The sequence below is a fragment of the Aulostomus chinensis genome, chromosome 1 (genome assembly GCF_037954235.1).
Source record: "Aulostomus chinensis isolate RoL2024-O1b breed Wild chromosome 1, RoL_Achi_v1.0, whole genome shotgun sequence".
NCBI lineage: Eukaryota > Metazoa > Chordata > Actinopteri > Syngnathiformes > Aulostomidae > Aulostomus > Aulostomus chinensis.
The window spans coordinates 25,975,628-25,996,178 of record NC_141320.1 but is presented as its reverse complement, the minus strand read 5'-3'; the positions used below and the strand labels follow the sequence as shown (position 1 = coordinate 25,996,178).

Genomic DNA, 20,551 nt, shown 5'->3' with positions numbered 1-20,551 from the left:
AGTGGCGAGTGTTTGGTTTGAGTGGTCCAGTGACGATGGACAAAGTCATGAAAGTGCATGAACCCTGGTTCTGTTTGTCTGTGTGATGAGGTAGAAGTACTAGTAATAGTACATAACATTGTAAAACATTACTGCGTATTTGTCTGTGCAGCTGGAAGCCCCGCCTCTCTCCTTTGTTGGTGCTCTGCATCTTCCTGGTGTGTGAGCGTCACAGAGGAGAGGCTTCTGATTGGTCCGCCTACATAGACGTCCTGCCCACCACCTACACCTGCCCGGCTTACTTCACTGATGATGTCATAGCTCTCCTGCCTGCCAGTGTGCAGAGGCGGGCTCTCGAGCAGAGGGAGGCGTTGCGAGAGATTCACTCGTCCAATCGGGACTTTTTTAAGTGAGCTTACCAGAGACTGTTGCCTGGAAATAGCACAAGCTAACATGGCTAGCACGCTAACACCAATATTCTGTACGACCAGAAAAGAAAGTGGCGGTTTATATCAACAACTAGTTTATCATCGTGTGTCGTCATATTTATACTACTATTTATACGTTATATTTATACTTCATATTTCAGCAAAGACACATAAACCTGCTGTCTCAACCTAACTTTTCCTAAATCAAAAATATAACAGGAACTAAAAATACCTGACACAAAAGAGCCATTTCTGCAACTTTTTGCAGTACTTTTCAAAATCGAGGTTGCACAGTTGTGCGGTTGACAGCAGTTTATATTCATACTTAGGACATTCAAATGTACTGTTGATTATACAGTGACTCGCTGATCCTGTAGGTCCCTGCAGCCGATCCTGGATCAGCCGGTGGAGGACGTGTTGAGCTACGAGGCTCTGAGGTACGTTCAGGCGCTGACTCGGGACACAGAAGGGGTTTCATCCTGGTGTCATTCCCAGGACAGCAGGACCTTTCTCGTGTTTCTCTTTTTACCCCCAACAAGAACCTTGTGTTGGTTCTGGGCGGTTCCGGTCCGTCTCTGTGTCAGTGTGCTGACATCTGCCGCTGACGTCACCGTCTCCTGACGTGGCGCTCTGTGCAGCTGTTGTAAACGCTGGTAAAGTTCCTCCCTGGCTTTGTGTTTGTCTTGACTTCTACTTCCCGGGGCCTTCGCTGGGTCGGTGGTCGTGGTGCTGGTGTCTCTGAGCTTCTGTGTTCAGCCAAACATGAAACTGTTTTATTTTGTTGAATCACTGCAGTGACAGAGCACTTTCATTGTTTTACCCGTGAAAAAGCAGCCGACTCTGAGGGGTGATGACGCTGTTCCCCCTGTCCCTCCCCTAGGTGGGCGTGGTGTAGCGTCAACACTCGCTCGGTCTTCATGTCTCACCTGTCCAACAACTTCCTGTGTGGACAGGATGTTTATGCTTTAGCTCCCTTCCTGGATTTGCTCAACCACCGTCCTGATGTGCAGGTAAACGTCGCCCTCTTATCAACACAGAAACTGGCGTTGCCGAGGTCACAGCAAACTTTCTTACATCATTTCCTTTCAGGTGAAAGCAAGTTTCAATGACGCCACCAAATGTTACGAAATCAGGAGCGTCTCCGGGACTCGGCGCTTCCAGCAGACGTTCATCAACTACGGTTCCCATGACAACCAGCGCTTGCTTTTGGAGTATGGCTTTGTTGCCCCCGGCAACCCTCACAGCGTGGTCTATGTGGACACAGGTGAGCTGAAGCTGAGCACTGGTGTAGTTCTGAATGTTTCAACTCAACATTTATGTGAAAACATCACATCTTTATGACGGCTGGGATGAACTCGTGCTGGTAAGAAACGAAACGACCATCAAGCTTCGCCGTCTCCGTCTCTCTGCCGCAGATTTGCTGTGTGAGGTTCTGAGAGGCGATGAGAGTTTGGAGCAGAAGAGAAAGTTTCTCAGAGAGAACAACTTCCACCAGTAGGATTCACCAGCTTGTCATGTCTGAAGACAAAATATAGAAGTACTATTACTCTTTTTGCTCCTGTTGGTAACATGAACGACTGGCACGTCACTGCTGTGGCTTGAGTGTGGTTACGGTGCGATAAAGTCGACGCTCCAATAAAACATCACAGGATTTCGTAGGTCAGAATGGAACCCTGAACACTCCTCAACAGTTTTTACGGCACAAATTGCCACTCACCTTCACCAGTTAGCGACCTGTGTAACTTCAAGCTTGTTAGCATTTGGGTTTTTTGCAAATCCTTTGGCTGACGAGGGAAAACGCATCACAGCACATTCAGTCTGATAAAAACATCTCATCCGTCTTCCCACACTTTTATTTCACATTGTCATGTAACCCTAAATCAACCTCAGGCTTTAAACAGATGAAAGTACAATGAAAACAGCGCCGCCTGTCTCTCCCTGGCGGTAGTAATCTGACGGTGAGCAGCGACGGTCCTGGCTGGAGGCTGATGACGGCGCTCCGACTGTTGTCTCTGCCACAGACGCTGTAGTAAGACGTAGTAACACACACACTCACACGCAGTCGCACGCTATCTTAAAAGAACCCATCAATCAGTTTGTGTGTCTCGTTAAGTTACAGTCTGGGATGTGTGTGTCTGTTCTTTTAGTCCCCAGTGGAGGGCAGTGTTGCTCGGCCAGATGGGGAGTGAGGAGAGAGAGCGCTGGAGTGTTCAGACAGCAGAGTGTGTGTGTCAACGACTGCTACAAGATACACACCAAGCTCTGGACGAGGTTCGAAAATATACACACACACACACACAACAGCAACTACCAGACCATTTTCAAATGAGTGTGTGTGTGTGTGTGTAGATTTCTCGAAGTCTCCTGGGGTGTGACCTGTCAATCAAGGAGCAGCTAGATGTGGTGATGTCACTGCGACAGGAGGAGAGGTGCATCCTGGGAAGTAGTCTGGAGACATTGCAGGACTCCCTGAGACAATCAAATGTCGCCATGGCAACCCGATGATGCTGCAAACAGACATGTGATAGGTGCTCTGGCCATTAGGCTCTAGAGTGAACCAGTTCATCGGCTGGCCTCATCTCTGTCCCGCCTGCTGATGAGGACGTGTGGACATCAGGTACCCAGGAGATCAGGGGTTTGATTCCAGGTGTGCAGTTGGAGCACGTTTGGAAAAGCACCGGCCATGTTAACAGCTGCAGCGTCCTTCAGGCAACACTGAGCTGCTGTAGCGGCTCAAATCAATCTCGTTGGGCCTCGTCGTCAACATGGCGTGCTGGGTGGGAAACATCCGGCTGTGTGTTTAAGAGGGAAACTCATTCATCAGAAAGGAGTGATGATTCTGGAAGAGAGGAGTTCTGATCCATCCGTCATGGCGTGTGATTCATGCTACTCTGAAACGCATAATACTGTTTTGTAGCTTTCACTCTGACGTGTGCATGTCACAGTGGCGTCTGAGCACCAGACTCCTCGGTTCCTCCCCTCCAATTACATCACAAGCCAGCTGAGTAAGACTTCGCCAGAAGAAGAAGAAAGAAAGAATCTTCCTTTTAATTACATGAGTTTTACAGTCGTGCAAAGAAAGATGTGTGGATTCACAAAGGGGGGAAAAAAGAAACAAACTAAACCTGAAGGCTGCAGACCTCAGAGGACTTTGTTGGAGCCGACGCCCCAGAAGGAGCTCAAATCAAATGCGTGACCCGCATCAAACCTGTTTAGGAGCTAAATGTGACATTTGAGAAAACAACACAGTCAAAAAAATGTCCGCATTTGAGCAAGAGACAGTTGAAGAGGTTCCTTAGTAATGAAAGTGCTCTTTAAAGTTTTGAGTTTTAAAGGATCAGGTCCAGGTCTCACCGCCTCAGACATCCAGCAGCAGCAGCATCTCAGCTGAACTACGGCCTTTTTCTTTTTGCGACGCTGCACGCTCTCCATGGCGACCATAGCTTCATAGAGAGGGACCGCCTCCTCAGGCTGGGGTCTGGAGACGGAGGATCACTTTTGATTATGACAGAACAGGACTTCCTGTAAAAGCCACAATCATGTTTTTGAAGTCAACCTCTTTTCTGGTCAAGTGAAACAGAGCTGGGATAGGATGGGTGGACTTGTGGTTGAGTTTGGGTGACGGGGTTGATCTGTGGCGTGCGGACGCTCCTCGTTCTGTGGATCAGGAGCTACGGGCTGGTTACAAACCACACTCAGATACCAGCTGGAACCACATGGAGCCCGAGGTGGATGTTGCTGGCCTCCTTGTGTGTTCCTCTGGATAGAAGCCACACAGATTTTTGACCCTCAAAACAACGCTGAACAGATCCCCTTTGTACTCCTGAGTTAACCTTGAGCCACACCCCGGTCAGATCAAACCAGTTACCCAAGTAGTGTTTTCTTGTTTGAAAATTCAAAGAAGACAATAATATGGAGTGAAATGGAAAAGAAATTTGGCAAAAAGTCTAAAGACACCAACTCCAGTGCTGCTTTTCCCGCATCGACCAGGCACATTCCAGGGAACCAAGAAGGGGAATGCGCGTTTAGAACGCTCTTCTCCTTTCTGTCCCTGCTTGTCTCGGGATGTGTCGATGACAGGAATCTAAATCCTGAGGTATTCCTTTGTCTCCCTGATCTTCCTGCTTTATTGAATTCAACAGCATCTTAAAACGTAGACCTTCTAAACCTTTTGGCAAAATATGAGGTGAATATGAGTTGTTCTCAATGATAAATTCTCAAATAAGTGTTTCCCTTAAGAAAAATCTGGAAGTGACTTCAACTTGAAGCTTAAATGTGTTGCGTTAGCATGAATGTTCATTAAATCTGCCATCAAAACGAAGTCAAAACCGGGGAATTCTTTTGATTTGTGGATTTGAGGACAGAGAAGCGAGTCTGCCGAGGTTGGACGTACTTGAGTATCCCAGCTGACATCTTCTCCACGATGTCCTTCAGAATGTCTGACACACGACTGTTAAAGACGTCATACAACAGATGCAATGATGTCACACCTTCCTCGTTTGATCTGATCGAACCACACTTTGGTGTCTTTTCCTCCATCCGGCTCTTTGTTTATTTGCAGGGGTGAAACCTCAGAGGAGGTGGTCTTCTGAGTCCTTTACAAACTGACTCTGGTACAGTTTGTGGCTCAAAGGTGATCTGAGGTGGCTGTGCACCAGCTGACTGGGTCCTGTGAGAGAAACAAACTGGAGCAACTCGCGCAGTTGATTGCTGCGAGTAGAAACATTAACTTGTCCAACACAGCAGACGCGGCACTACCTGATCTCACCGCACCTGCAGTGGCTGATAGAAAGTGAACCAAGGTTGAACTGATAGGGACCAGAAGCCACGAGCCGTTGCTAAGGAGACGGCCTCAGGTTGCAGTCTGCTGGTGAAGGATACGGAGGTACCGCCCCTGCTGGGCCAACGAAGCTGTCCAGACGTCAGCGTTGAGGAACGAGACCGTGGCTGCTTTTAAATACATTGAACTGCAATCTGGAGGATCCAGCTGGGGAAGCCAGTTGAGGAGCGTCAGTGACAAACTCAGGTAGGACACCAGAGGACACGTTACTGTTTAGTTCATGTGTTTAGTTCATGTTGGGATAAAAATGCTGGAACAGTTGGACAGGACCCTGCTATGAAGCTGCTATCAGGCTGGACATGCACAACTCACCTGCAGGTCCTGGTGGGATGTGACCCAGTGCCCCCCCACTCCCAAAACACTGATGATGTCATGCTTGTGTGGGAGGAGCTTCATGTCCTCTGGCTCTTGTTCTTGAAGACGCACTTAACATGACAAGAAACACAGAGTAAACATTGTAAATAAGAATTCCTGTTGCTGGGAAAGGAACGGCACTCGTGCGCAGCTAAAAGAGCAAACATGATGTGTGGAGGCAGCAAGGCTTCACGTCATTCCTCCATTCGATCATTTCATGGCCACAGTGTACAACTCTCGCGAAAAATATTCACTAACTGAAGTAAGGGAGCAGGCTAATCTGGATGGTCCCTCCAGGGCTCTGAACACGGTCCCGCTTGCACCAGCATTAACGAGGTCGTAGAGGAGGTGTGTTTACCTCCAGAGTCGATGACGATGTCCACTCCCAGTCCTCCGGTCTCCTCCGGGACCGCCGACAGCAGGTCTGACGAGTCTTCGTAGACCGCAATGACTCGGGCTTCGTAACAAAGACACTGTCAGTCATTCTGCTGCGTCATGTCAGTGCTTTGTTCAAAATTCTAGTCTGAAGCTGGCAGCAGTTGCACTTCAGATTGCATCCACAAGGTGTCGCGTGTGTCAGGTCAAAACTTGATTATTTGAAGGAGTCAGACTGGGTGTTCGGAGGTTACATGAGCAAACTTCTGCTTCTCACTCAGAAGAAGCTTCTCACTGACATAGCAGGTCCGATTTTTGTGTACTGGTACGGCTTCAGTGAGATGCTGACCCCAGTCCAGCTGGGTTGTGTAGGACGGAGAAGGAAGGAATATGAGAGAAAGATAGAACAGGTCTCACCAACAAGAGGATCCTGAACACCTGAGGAAAACATGGCAGGAAGAAAGAGAAAAGAAAGGGAAGTGCACATGAAAAGGTTGAAGCGACGCAAAGCTACCAGCAAAAGTCTGTTCTTAAAATAAACCCTGTGATTCAGCAGATTCAGGTTTCAGCTGCTTATTCTTGGCCTGCCACAAATTAAATCAAATATACCAGCAAGAAAACCGCAGTCATGCGTCAGACTGACAGCAGATGATTGAAATGTTCAAAGTCGCGAGTGGCGTGGGCGCGTCTGTACTAGTAAATGTATGGCGTGACTGTTGGAGCTTTACTGTGTCCACAGAAAAGGTTCACAGTCCAAAAATGATGACAGAAAACTATCAAGACGGCAGTCACAGATGTTTTATTGAAAGTAAAATAAATGTGTCGTATTGAGTTTGTGATCCTTGATTTGTGAAAATCCTATTTTGCCTTTCAAATACTCACGAATAACAGACATTTAGTGACTCCAGAACGCAGGAAGAGCCAACCACGTACACTTAGCTCAAAGCCGTCTGAACCCACGCAGGCACAGGGAGAACAACAAACTCCACACAGAAAGATCCCGCGCCTGAGCCAGGACTCGAAACCTGAACCTTTTTGTTGTGAGGCCACAGTGCTGACCACTGCACCACCGTGGAGCCCACGCATGGATTGATAGTAAGTTAAAAAAAATTGCAAAATCTTACATGAAACCAAGTTAAGATCAAATTGATCTCAAATAACGGCCCCCAGGCGTTTAAATGAACCTGGCGGCACTTTGACACCAGGCTGTTAATTGGTGATTTACAGTATTTATTTTACTGACTACTTCATTGACAGGTGGTAAAAATGTCTGGTGTTTCCTGAACTTAACTGAGTGCTGCTCAGTAAAGTTGCCATGACTTGAGATTCTCTTCCTGCTGGGTCCATTTCAACATTCTTATCCTTCCTATCACTGGAGATAAAGTATCAGTCAGGGCTGTACTTGATTAGTACTGCATATAGTACACATCAGTCACTGCCATTACACAGTGGAATGGTAGTTGAAGTACTGTTTAGCAGCAAGCTGAAAACTGTTGTGGTCGTGTTGACGTTGACGTGTTATCACCTTGTAGATCTGCTATTTTGGCCTCATGAGACTGTCGTGGAAGTGGAAGGATACGGGCCTCAAGTTGTCACGCCCCTTTCCTTACTAATAAAGTGTTCTTGTGTAAAGTGTTCTCTGGACAATCTTGATATTTGCACTACTGTTCTTTAAAGTACTTCAGTATATTGTTATACCTTGTATAATAATAAAAATGGCCCAGTGCTGGCCAGTGCCAAAATAAAAGCCTGTTACCAAGAGACACCTGGTCTCTTTTCAACACCCGGGGTCCACATCGACTTTGGAAAAATAAACGCCTACCAACTACGAACTGGTCATTTACGGTACGACACTAAACAGTGGTTGAGGGAGAGCAAAGCTGGAAATAAGACATTACTGCAAGGGCAATAAATCTAAAACAAAAAAAAGTTTTTTTTGTTTTTAAAGTTTTCTGTCATTTTCTGTCTCAAATACTTGACAAGTTCCAACTTTGTCCAAAACCTGCTCACCTCTCTGGGGTCAAGTGTGTCTGCACCGTCTGACCAAACTGCATCAGTGGCGCTCCCTCCATGACAGTCGAATGTGTGAGTCTGATTTCCTCAAATCAACTCCGGGCAGTGTTGATTGGAAGAAGTAAAAAAAGTCAATAAAAAAGTTGACCAAAGTCTGGTGCTTTTCAAGTTTCAGTCAGTGAGTAATGTTCTCTTCATTTATGTCACTCTATCTCACATTGATACAGGGATTGACATTTGGAGAAAGTTCAATCATTCAGCTGCAGGTACAGTGACTTACAACACTGCAACAACAACAAAAAACACCCTCCACAAACACTCTTGTCCAACATTTGTGCCCAAATTTTCTCCTCATGAGGCATCAAATCACTACAAAAACTGCCATTAAGTTGATCTGGTTGGCACTGGTATTTGTTCTTGCTGCAGCTCAGGAGTGATTCAGGAGAAGAGTTTCAGAACAGCCCAGGTTGGGGACTGGAATTCTAAAATGTCCCCTGGAACCAGACAACCTTGGAGGGTAAAACCTCCAATCCTAGCCACTCAGATGCAGCAGCAGAGGAAGCTGTCATCCACCCTGACAGTCAGAGCATCAAGTCAAGGAAACATCACCATCTTGTAGTTCCAAACCTCCACCTGTCAGATTCAGGTACTCCTTATTGTGGGACTTTAAACTTGAACACAATGGAATTTGGACAAGGAGTTTTCCTTCCAGTCCAAACATCATCGTCCAGCCTCCAACCAGAGGTCCATCAGTTATCATGGAGCCACAGGTGGAGTCTGGATTCTTTTCTAGAATGAGACGGCAATGACAGTCCTGCCAAGTGACATCACTGACATGACAGGATGACTTCAGTCATGTGACTGGATGACTTCAGTCACGTGACAGGATGACTTCAGTCACGTGACTGGATGACCTGAATGAATAAGAAATCAAATCTAAAAATGCTTTATTTCAAGATCTAGAATATCTTGTGAATATCTGGAGCTTCATTCCAGCAGCAGACCTCCTCAGGTGATGACTTCATATTTGACATGTTTACCATTCAATGAGACTCATTGTCAGTCCATTGAAATCTACTGGTGTTCCTGGTGAGTTGATTTAACAACATGAGCTGACAGAATCTACGTTCAGGTAGGAACCACCACATCCAGGGGTCTGGACCGTTGAGCAGGCAGAGCCATCAAAGTAGCAGACTAAGCTAGCAGACATTAGCATTGAGAAGAAACTGATACCTGAGCCTACTTTTGGGTCTGGTCAGGTGATGACATTATATTATGACATCATTGTCAGACTGACGCCTGCTCAACACTGACCAAACACTGCCCTATTGCATTGTGGGAAATTTCTGCTTGGCTTGTGTCCATCAACACACACAAAGAAATTTGTCTCATGCTGCCGTGACCCGGATTCCAACCTGGGTTGCTGCAGCCACAACGCAGAGTACTGACCACTATACGATCACGGCCTCCTCAACAGCAGCTTGAGCTTCTATGTCTTTGTCTCATTGAGTGTTAGGGCAAACAGCTGTTGAACAGCTGAGGCGCGACTGCGGCGGCCCCTGATGCAGGAGACGGGCCAGGCCCCGTTCAGAAGGTGGTGGATATTATCCTTGGTGTTTTTAGGCTATGTTTCGGCCTGTCAAATCCTGATCGGGGCCAGTTTGGTTGTGTTGTCTGCAGCGCCTGGCGCGCTCAGCGGGAGCGAGTCCGATCATTATAAAGGTGGGTCAAACAATTTAGGTTGAGACGAAGGACGGCACGGGCAGAGCAGACGCAGGTCTTCATTCCACCCGCAGAGCTGTAGAGCATGGATCATGTCAAGGACTAAATGAGGGGAAAGAGAGCAGGGGAGCAGGGCAGAGACAAAGACAGATAATGCTCTCCTAAAACAAGACCTGTTCAGTCAATGGTAGAGCAGAGTGGCGCAGAGGAAGCGTGCTGGGCCCATAACCCAGAGGTCGATGGATCGAAACCATCCTCTGCTAGAAGAAGAAAAATAAAATGAACCAGTGTCTTTAGAAATGTGTGTCTGTTAAAAAGAGGTTCATAAGGATTTTGTCTTCCTCCACAATCACCAACCATTGTGAGAGTTAACAACAGTCCACTTTCTGACTGAAGCAAAAGTAGACTTCAAAAGGTTTTTCTGATTCAACATAGCAGCTAAATTTCCATTTCCATTTCCTGAACAGGACAGGTTAAAAAAAGGGAATGTCATGACTTCCTCTGTATGTTAGAATATGAACGACTAAAAATGTTCATGCCCAGTTTAAAGTTAGAATTAAACTGAAAATACAAAAATCTTCCCTCTTCAATCCTGTCACTCAGTGTTGTAAACTGTTTCAAACAAATTCTACTGTTCAACAGTTCAAGTGTTTCTAATGAGATGGTTTCCAAATCAAATCGGTTGTCACAAGGGAAAATCTGCATGGGAACACACACACACACACACACACACACACACACACACACACACACACACACACACACACACACACACACACACACACACACACACACACACACACAGTCCTACTGACTAACCCATGTTTTTCTTCACTTAAACCACCACTGGAGTATTGAAAGAGATTGCATGAGACACCATCAACTGACATTAAAAACCCCTGACTGCCTTTAATTCCCTCCTGGCTGCAGGAAATTAGACAGACCAGCCCCTAGAGCGGGGCTGCACGGTGGTGCAGTGGTCAGCACTGTGCCCTCACAGCAAGAAGGTCCCGGGTTCGAGTCCCAGCTCGGGCATGGGATCTTTCTGTGTGGAGTTTGCATGTTCTCCCCAGGCCTGCGTGTGTTCTCTTCAGGTACTCCGGCTTCCTCCCACTGTCCAAAGACATGGACATTAGGGGACTAGGCTGATTGATTCTCTAAATTGACCGTAGGTATGAGTGTGTGGGTGAATGGTTGTTCGTCTCTGTGTGTTGGCCCTGTGATGGACTGGCGACCTGTCCAGGGTGAACCCCGCCTCTCGCCCGTAGATGCTGGGATAGGCTCCAGTTTATTTGACAGCTGATTGGAACAGCAACATTGAACCAAGTACAGGATTGGAGGGAGACTGATGGTCACTGTTCGGGTTTTGGGTGTGGCTTCAAGGTGGATTCTCAGAGACTATTTCCCCAACCTCTACATTGGCATCTACACTGTCATCCAGTCATGTGACTGAAGTCATCCAGTCATGTCAGTGATGTCACTCTGCAGGACTGTCACTGCCGTCACATTCTAGAAAAGAATCCAGACTCCACATTTCTGGGGCAGTTTTGCTCTTTAAACACTTGACAGTTCCAGGAAATTTAGTCTGGCTCAAGATCTTCAGATCAACCCAGGACAGAAGGCTATGACTCCATTGGATTGTATCGTTGGAGCATTCAGAGATCTGGTGGATCTCAGTAGGAGCTGTATTTATCCACTGAATGATCCTGGTCAATGTGATCCTGCTCCTCCATCTCTCAGGCTGACAGAGCAGGAGGACCTGACTGAGAAGAAAGCTCCCCTTGAGCAGCTTCAGTCTCTGTGTGACAACACACAGGCAGAAAACCAGAATTTGAGGGAACAAGTTTGTACTCTTGAACGTGAGAATAAAAGAGCAATCCAGGAGCTCCAGAACCTCACTGCTGTGGTGGCCAACCTCCAAACGGTCCAGGACAAGAACCAGACTCAGATAGAAGATCTGAACGCAACAGTCCACAGTCTTCAGTGTGAGGGGAGGAAGGTTGATGGAGAGAACAATGAGCTCAGAAAAGAGCTGACCCAGGTTCAGTCTCTGAGGGAGAGTGAACAGGTGGAGATGAAATGTCTTGAGGAAGACCTGACTGAGAAGAAAAGTGCGCTTGATCAGCTTCAGTCTCTGTGTGACAAGAGATGGACAGAAAACCAGAATTTGTGGGGACAGGTTTCTAGTCTTGGACAAGAGAAGATCATTGCATATCAGCTGGTAGAGAACATGTCTGCCATGGTGGGCAACCTTGAATCTGTGAGGGAGGAGAACCAGACTCAGATCAGAGACCTGAACACACAAGTCCACAATCTTCAGCTTGAGGTGAAGATGGTTTACAAGGAGAAGTGTGACCTCAAGTGTGAGCTCAACTCCATCCAGGCAGAGAAGAACAAAATGAGAGAAGAACTCACTGAGAAGAAGACGACTCTTGAACAGCTGAGGTCCCAGAGTGAGGAGCTAGAGGCAGAAAATGGATGTTTGAGGAGACGAGTTTCTACTGCATCTCAGGAGACAGAGACCTTCACTGCTGAGTTGGCCCACCTTGAATCAAGGAAGGACCAGGACCCCACAAAGACTGGCAGTCTGAAAGGTGAAGTTCAGAGTCTTCTATGTGCAGTGACAGCACAAAAGAAGAAAAGGAGCAGTGCTCAGTGGGAAATCCTGGGAAATCTTCATGATTTAAAAAGCTTTTTGAAAGAGGAAAATCATGACCTTCAAGTGAAGGTCCAGCAAACTTCTGAAGAGCAAACAGACTCTCCCCTACGTCCAGCCAGAGAAGAGCAAGCAGACTCTCCCCTACGTCCAGCCAGAGAAGAGCAAGCAGACTCTCCCCTACGTCCAGCCAGAGAAGAGCAAACAGACTCTCCCCTACGTCCAGCCAGAGAAGAGCAAACAGACTCTCCCCTACGTCCAGCCAGAGGAGAGCAAGCAGACTCTCCCCTACGTCCAGCCAGAGAAGAGCAAGCAGACGCTCTCACATGTTCTTCTGCAGAGGAGCGACGGGATTCTGCTGCATGTCCTGCAACTGAAAAGCAGAATGATGGGGGCACCCTGGAGACTGGACCTGCTGCGGGTCAAACCAGAGGTCTACTGAGCCGTGTGACATCTGGTGTAGAACATGCTCTGTTCATGTTCATAGTTTCTTCTTTGTGTGCTTTTCCTCAACTTTGTTTTCTTTGTTTGTTATATATGATGATACCTTGATCACCACAGCAGTTGATCCCAGCTTGATTAGCTGAGTGCTTTGCAGTCTAAAGCACTTTAGTGACACCTGTGGGGTCCCTTATCCTCCCTGACCACAGGGATTCAGCCTCACTGAAGGAGAGTGAACCTTCCAGGTTGCAGCTCCTAGACTCTGGAACGCTCTCCCACTGGACATGAGGACACTGAGGACGCCTTCAGAAAGAAGCTAAGGACCCATTTGTTTAGTAATATTATTGTTCATGATGGAATCGTCCCTCTGTACCTGCCCACACAGGTCAAGAGGTCAAATGATTCCCTGTTTAAAACAGCTCTTCCATCACATGGATGTGCATCCCAACAGTCAGAGCTCACCGATGCTCCTATTCCCTCCAGTGGGAGGCACTAGGAGTGACTGATGAGGGTCAGGGGGGTCAGGCTAGTCCAGATAGTGGGTCTGTATGAGGTTGTTAGGGAGGGATAAGGTAGTGGCAGAGTTCAGGCTGTAGTTGTGCTCCAACAGTTGAGACAGGGCAGGACAAAAAATGACATCCTGATGGCGTTAGGAGTGACTCTTACAAGAACCAATCAATAAAAGTGGGTGGTGACCTGCTCATGTGACGCTTGTGTTGATGATTACTGGGTCTCCTCCATGCTCATTTATCATGAATGAATCCCTCTGAGTAAAACACCTGATGACTCCTGAGTTGTTTCACAAAATGTGTGTGTGTGTGTGTGTGTGTGTGTGTGTGTGTGTGTGTGTGTGTGCAATAACTACAAGTTATCTATGTATAAATCAAACAATTATTCATCAGTTGGATACATTGACAGTGGAAGTTCAGGTTTCCTGTAATTCAGTTTGCAGATAACACAGAAAACTGCCCCTGACCCCTCCCCTCATTCTGGAGGCTTTAACATGAAAATGAAAATGCTGAGAGACACAAATGCAAATCAGGGTATTTGACCAGAGGTGACATATTTTTTAATGCTTTTCTTGTTATATTTGTTCTATCTGTTCTGTATGGTTATATTTGTTATGGTTGTTATGGAGTTTATGGTTATTATCTCTGTTTCTTGTGTCTTTGTCTTTGTTGTCCTCCCCTTCGTCCGTCCTGGATTTTTGACCTTGGCTGCAGGAAGCCTGTGACCTCAACTCCTTTTTCTGTGTTGCTGAACGTAGAGCCTTGCTTCATTGTGCTCGCTAAAGTGTGATCCTCCCTGCTGATTCCTTATTTCGTTGACTAATTACCCACCAAAAATTAATTCCTAATTGCTTTATTTGGCTGAAGTTTAAAAGACCATCATTGTGGTAGCAACAGTCTTTCTGCCTTGTAAACACGCTAAGCTAACGATGGCTTCTCCCTCTTGTTCTCCTCTCTCCTGCTCAGAGTGCCACATGTTTTGTTCCTCCTCTGCCTCCTTTAGTGATACTGATAAGTGTGTTAAATGTAGTTTTTTGTTGTGTTGGAGGTGAGGCTTAGCGAGGTTGAATTGGACCTGCAGCGGCTCTGCATCAAAAGCTGCGAGAGCTAGCCAGCCCTCATTAGCTGGTGCAGACCACCTTAGCTTAGCTCCTAGCTTAAGCCCAACTAGCGCTCCCCCAGCAGCTCCCAAGCATCTGGGAGAGCGCCAAGAAAAGTTGGGCCTAAGCTAGGATGTGCTTGCTCATGAAGAATTGTTGGGTGTAAATTCATTTAAGGAGTGTGGAACTGGACCTGTTCTACTTGTAAAGTGTTACTTTTGTTATTTGGTGCTTTACAGGGTGATGACTTGACTTCATTGCAGCTTTGACCTGAGCAGGTGTTCATCCTCATCTCAGTAACAGGGGGACACTTTATCACACCAGTGGACAAACATCAGCATTCATCACCCAGCAGCTCCTCTGATCAACAGAACAAGTTAAAGTGTTCTGGAGAATGAGGGCATTGATCCCTCTACCTCTCACATGCTAAGCGAGCGCTCTACCATTTGAGTTAATTCCCCTGTTAAGGAGCATAGCAGATAATGCAGGTTGACCTTCATGGTTGAATGAGCATCACCAGTTGAAGCTTCTCTGGTTGACCAATGTAATGGAGACCAAGGGTTCCATGACATAAATGATTAATTGAAGGTAGCATTTGTCTTGGTATTAACAGTTTATGTAAATTAGAGGCACACACACATGTTAATGGTCAGGTTTATTGAATCAGCAAACATGTGAAACATTTTCTATGCCATGTGTTCCAGGGAGGGACCTGGGAAGCACAGGGGGACCGGCCATCCTGCCTGTGGAAAATGAAGACCCCAGTGTCAGTCAGTGGGAATCACTGTGCAAGGCCTGGTATTTAGTGTCGATCAAGTTTGTCTCATGTAAATGTGGCAGTTTCAGTCGTCACGGTCAGTCCTCACCTCTTCCTGGTGGTTTCCTTAAAGGGGGTGGAGCCAAAAGGGGAGAGTGGCCCAAGGAAGCTCCTTAAGAGCTGTAGGTGCAAACCTTTGCTCCCAGATTGGGGAGGGGGTACAATCACAGGCGAGGTTCATTGATTGATTATGCATGTGGATGTATGATTGAGTTGGTGTAGAAGTCTGGAATCATGTATATATTTAGTCAAGTTAAGTTGTTGAGATGGTGCTGGTTTGATGTAAATATTGATTGTAGAGCATGGTTGTGGTCTCACCTCCACTCTATGGGCTGGTCTGTCTAATTTCCTGCAGCCAGGAGGGAATTAAAGGCAGTCAGGGGTTTTTAATGTAAGTTGATGGTGTCTCATGCAATCTCATTCAATACTCCAGTGGTGGTTTAAGTGAAGAAAAACATGGGTTAGTCAGTAGGACTCTGTGTGTGTGTGTGTGTGTGTGTGTGTGTGTGTTTCCATGCAGACTTTCCCTTGTGACAACCGATTTGATTTGGAAACCATCTCATCTAAATCTCCTCTCCAAAAACCCTCTTCTGCAAGTTTGTACCCAAGTTGTCTCCTCATCAGGCACCACAGTATCCAGTAGGTTCAGTTAAAACAGTCATCAGTGATTAATGTTCATGTTCAATGATGAGGTTTTGATTTATTCTTCCAGAATCATCTGAACAAACCCTCCTCAACACAGTGAAGCCTTCATCTGACAGGAGGAGTTTCTTTTCCCAGTGATTCCACTGACAGTGAAAAGCTTCGTTCATCAGACTGGTCTGATGGGATCAACTACTGGTTGCTCTGGAGTGGAAACAGCAACCTGTCAGGAAACATTAGTCAGATCAAAGCCAAGATTAAAGCAAGAGCCTCCAGATCAAAGTCAGAATTGATGATGATGTCATCAGGGGGCTTTGATAGTGTATTTATTTGTACCGAGAATTCTGTCTTTGATCTCAGGAGGACATGAAAGAAACACAATTGAGGAAAGTAGAGGAGAACATTCAGCTTCATTAGAAACTCTTGAACTGTTGAACAGTAGAATTTGTTTGAAACAGTTTACAACACTGAGTGACAGGACTGAAGAGGGGAGATTTTTGTATTTTCAGTTTAATTCTAACTTAAAACTGGGCATGAACATTTTTAGTCGTTCATATTCTAACATACAGAGGAAGTCATGACATTCCCTTTTTTTAACCTGTCCTGTTCAGGAAATGGAAATGGAAATTTAGCTGCTATGTTGAATCAGAAGAACCTTTTGAAGTCTACTTTTGCTTCAGTCAGAAAGTGGACTGTTGTTAACTCTCACAATGGTTGGTGATTGTGGAGGAAGACAAAATCCTTATGAACCTCTTTTTAACAGACACACATTTCTAAAGACACTGGTTCATTTTAGTTTTCTTCTTCTAGCAGAGGATGGTTTTGATCCATTGACCTCTGGGTTCTGGGCCCAGCACGCTGCCTCTGCGCCACTCTGCTCTACCATTGACTGAACAGTCGTTGTTTTAGGAGAGCATTTTCTGTCTTTGTCTCTGCCCTGCTCTCCTGCTCTCTTTCCCCCCAATCGGTCAAAGCAGAAGGCCGTCCCCACTGATCCTGGATCTGCTCGACGTTCCTGCCTGTTAAAAGGAAGGTTTTCATCACCACTGTTGCAGGATGTGCTTGCTGATGGAGAATTGTTGGTGTAGATTCATTGAAGCAGTTTGGTGCTGGACCTGCTCTACTCGTAAAGAGTCATGAGAGAACTTTGTTGTGACTTGACTTGACTTGACACACACACACACACACACACACACACACACACACACACACAATCCTAAACAGGATAAGAGGAAGAAAATGGATGGATGGATGTTTCCCAGTTTGGCTCTGCAGCAGGAGGTCTTGTAGAAACAGGGACTGACCTGACACCAGCTCCCTCTGGAACAATGGTTCATTCATTCATCGGTGCCAGGAGGCCTAAAAACACAAAACACCAATTCAATCCAGGACCTTGGAGCCTGAACTGAAACTCCATCACACAGTGGCTCTGCTGGGGCTCCCACAGGTGAGTGAGGCTGAGCTCCAGTCTGCTCTGAGGAGTCAGCAGAAATCTGCACCACTCAGAGGTTTGGTTGGTGTCTTTGACAAAATCCCAACAAACTAAAATCCTGTTGAATCAGGAAGTTCTAGTTGAACTCTCATCCACGTCACATGACCAAGAAAACCTCCTCTTTCATTCAGACCAGAACAGACAAACATAGAAACACTGACACCACAGGTGGGCACCGTCAACTTAAAGCACATTAAAATGGCAAAAATATTAGGCCATGCATGCATTTATTATGCAAAATATTGAATATTTTATTGATAATAAGGATTCCAAGAAACTTTCTAAAACCAGGCCGACCTGTGCCGTGTGCTAGCTTATGGAAACAAACAGACCCAGAATCAGATATAGAGGTTCAGGTTCTGGATGGTTCCTGCAGTAAAAGGCATATATATCCAAGTGTGTGTGTGTGTGTGTGTGTGTGCATGCATATGTACCGTAAATGAGCAATTCGTAGCAAAGTCGATGTGGACCCCGGGCGTTTAAAAGAGACCAGGTGTCGATTGGTAACAGGCTTTTATTTTGGCACTGGCCAGCGCTGGGCCACTATTATTTTTTTTTTAGCAATAGGTATACAAGGTATAACAATATACTGAAGTACTTTAAAGAACAGTAGTGCAAATATCAAGATTGTCCAGAGAACACTTTACACAAGAACACTTTATTAGTAAGAAAAGGGGCGTGACAACTTGAGGCCCGTATCCTTCCACTTCCACGACAGTCTCATGCGGCCAAAATAGCAGATCTACACATTCACAACGACGCGTTACCACCTTGTAGATCTTTTTTTTTGCATGGAACTGAGAGCTTGAAGATTTGCTGTCTGCGGTGCACTGACATCATGAGACATAAATTACTGGGAAGTTAAAATAAATTGCAAAATCTTACATGAAACCAAGTTAAGATCAAATTAATCTCAAATAATGGCCCCCAGGCGTTTGAACGAACCTGGCGTTTATTTGAGACAGGCGTCTACTTTACAAAATGAGGTCGGACCCTCGGCCATCAAATGAGACCCGGCGGCACTTTGACACCAGGCTGTTCAGTGGTAATTTAGGGTTGATGAAGGTTGATAACATCCACTCCAAATAGTCAAACACAGGGGTGAGGATACAAGCAGAGCCTCTACATGGAAACAAAAGCACTGACAACTTTCAAACTGTACAGCGAGTTAAGAAAAATACTCTCTTTCAACCTTTTGATTAACTGTCCTCATAAACCTGTCTATTAATAAACTTTCCATTCTTCTGTTAACTTTAAGTTCACTGTTCAGTAACTGGATGGATGACAACAACAGAGATGCCTGTTCTGAGTTGAGTCATTTGGAGGTTGATCTCATGGGAGATAAAACTGCAGGCTCACTGCTGCAGAAGCTTGCTTTTTCCTTTGTTTGGTGACGCATTTCCTTTGTTTGTCAGGAGGCAGGGTGAAGGGAAGTAGACCCAAATGAAGAGGAGGGTAAGGAGGGTGAACAAAAGAGGTTTGTTAAAGAGACTGGAGACTGGAGAGACTGGAGACTGGAGACGAGAGACTGGAGAATTGAGACTGGAGAGACTAGAGGCTTAAGACGAGAGACTGGAGGTGAGAGACCAGGGAAACCTGCAGGCTTGAGACGAGCAGCTCGTGACTGGAGACTTGTGGCTTGTGATTGGCGGCTGTCACAATGCTTGACGTAGACTTCGACATCACAACACAGCAGTACAATAAACACCACCACACTAACGACTCCATCGGTCCTTCAAAAAGAAGATCATTAAACAACAGAGAACAGCTCTGTGGTAGAATTCCATCACCAGGCAACTAAACAAGAGGCAGAATCATCTTAAAATACATAAGAAGGTCCTCAGTAGAGCCAGAGCCGCCTCAGTAAACACAAGAACTGCTGTTGAACCAGATATTTCTTTAGACCACTTTCATCAAATTAACAGTCCAGAACTTCATTCAATGATGACCTCATCAAAACCTTCGTCCTGTCTCTTAGATTGTTTCCTACTAGGCTGCCTAAGGAAGTCTTCCCTCAGTGAGCACCTCTTTATTCAATCTGATTCCTCTGTCTGTAGTAACAGGATATGAACCACAGTCCTTGAAGGCAGCTGTCATTAAACCACTGCTTCAGAAGCCTCCTCTAGACCATGAGGTTCCAGCCAACTATGGACTGACAGCTAACCTCCCCTCCTCTCTAAAATCCTGGAGAAAGCAGTTGTGTTGCAGCAGGTATCTGGAGGGTGGGGGGCAGTTCATTCAGCCCTACCTGCACCTCGCTCTTTTGTCATGCTTCACAGCCACAGCATGGCAAAGTGTTTTCCCCCCAGTATGGGTTCTCATGTGTCTTTCAAGACTTGCCTTAACTGAGAATTTTTTGCCACAAACTGAGCAGGGCAATGGTTTCTCCCCAGTGTGTGTTCTCATGTGTGATTCTAGATTTGCCTTATTTGACAATCTTGTGCCACAAACTGAGCAGGGGAATGGTTTCTCCCCAGTGTGTGTTCTCATGTGTTTTTTCAGACACCCCTTTTCTGAAAACTTTTTGCCACAAACTGAGCAGGGGAATGGTTTCTCCCCAGTGTGTGTTCTCATGTGTTTTTTCAGACTTCCCTTTACTGAAAAACTTTTGCCACAAACTGAGCAGGGAAATGGTTTCTCCCCAGTGTGTGTTCTCATGTGATTTTTCAGACTTCCCTTTACTGAAAAACTTTTGCCACAAACTGAGCAGGGAAATGGTTTCTCCCCAGTGTGTGTTCTCATGTGATTTTTCAGACTTCCCTTTACTGAAAAACTTTTGCCACAAACTGAGCAGGGGAACGGTTTCTCTCCAGTGTGTGTTCTCATGTGTCTTTTCATACATACCTTTTCTGAAAACCTTTTGCCACAAATTGAGCAGGGGAACGGTTTCTCCCCAGTGTGTGTTCTCATGTGTGTACCTAAACCACTTCTATATCTAAAACCTTTACTGCATGTTGAGCACCTAAAAGGACGCTCATCCTCACTGACTTCTGTCTCAGATTCAGAAGGACCAAAATTCACGTTCCTGGTGATCTCTGATTCTCTTTCAGTCTTTACTTTTTGCTCTTTTGAGCTGCAATGAGTCACTTCTTGTCCTGGGCTCAGTTTCTGAAGCAAATTCCTCCTTGAGCCCAGGGGTTCCTTGTGCTCAGAGGAGGCCGTGTTATCAGGTCTGACCCAATC

General features: G+C 46.0%; 2 protein-coding genes, 1 non-coding gene and 1 pseudogene across 3 annotated transcripts; 2 read left to right on the top strand and 2 right to left on the bottom strand.

Annotated features, from left to right (window-relative positions):
• LOC147270937 (uncharacterized) overlaps positions 1–20,278 on the bottom strand; it is a 78,154-nt pseudogene extending 57,876 nt beyond the window's left edge.
• LOC147270940 (SET domain-containing protein 4-like) lies at positions 120–5,071 on the top strand (the record flags this gene model as incomplete). The annotated part of the gene is made up of 8 exons (XM_086204792.1): positions 120–388; positions 785–844; positions 1,288–1,417; positions 1,497–1,671; positions 1,823–1,901; positions 2,356–2,436; positions 2,555–2,678; positions 2,757–5,071. Coding segments are annotated over 8 exons (1,074 nt in total), but the record flags the coding sequence as incomplete, so codon positions are not given.
• On the bottom strand, positions 3,549–19,638 carry LOC147270938 (ferry endosomal RAB5 effector complex subunit 4-like). Its single transcript, XM_086204791.1, has 7 exons — positions 19,617–19,638; positions 5,960–6,058; positions 5,560–5,672; positions 5,289–5,394; positions 4,801–4,846; positions 3,762–3,885; positions 3,549–3,626 (listed from the first exon to the last, which is right to left on the bottom strand). Exons 1-7 carry the CDS (start codon positions 19,636–19,638, stop codon positions 3,549–3,551), a joined length of 588 nt encoding a protein of 195 aa, XP_086060917.1.
• Positions 9,903–9,974, top strand: trnam-cau (transfer RNA methionine (anticodon CAU)). Its single transcript has one exon. It is a non-coding gene; the product is annotated as a tRNA-Met (tRNA).
• Positions 20,279–20,551: the final 273 nt, after the last annotated feature.

Bases quoted from the DNA above. Each gene is read 5' to 3' on its own strand.
- LOC147270938 (XM_086204791.1), bottom strand. From the start codon at position 19,638: ATGACAAAAGAGCGAGGTGCAG. The intron at 5,673-5,959 runs GTAAACACACCT...TGTCATGTTAAG, and splicing joins CATCGTCATCGACTCTGGAG to TGCGTCTTCAAGAACAAGAG. The intron at 3,886-4,800 runs GTACGTCCAACC...CTCCGTCTCCAG, and splicing joins ATGTCAGCTGGGATACTCAA to ACCCCAGCCTGAGGAGGCGG.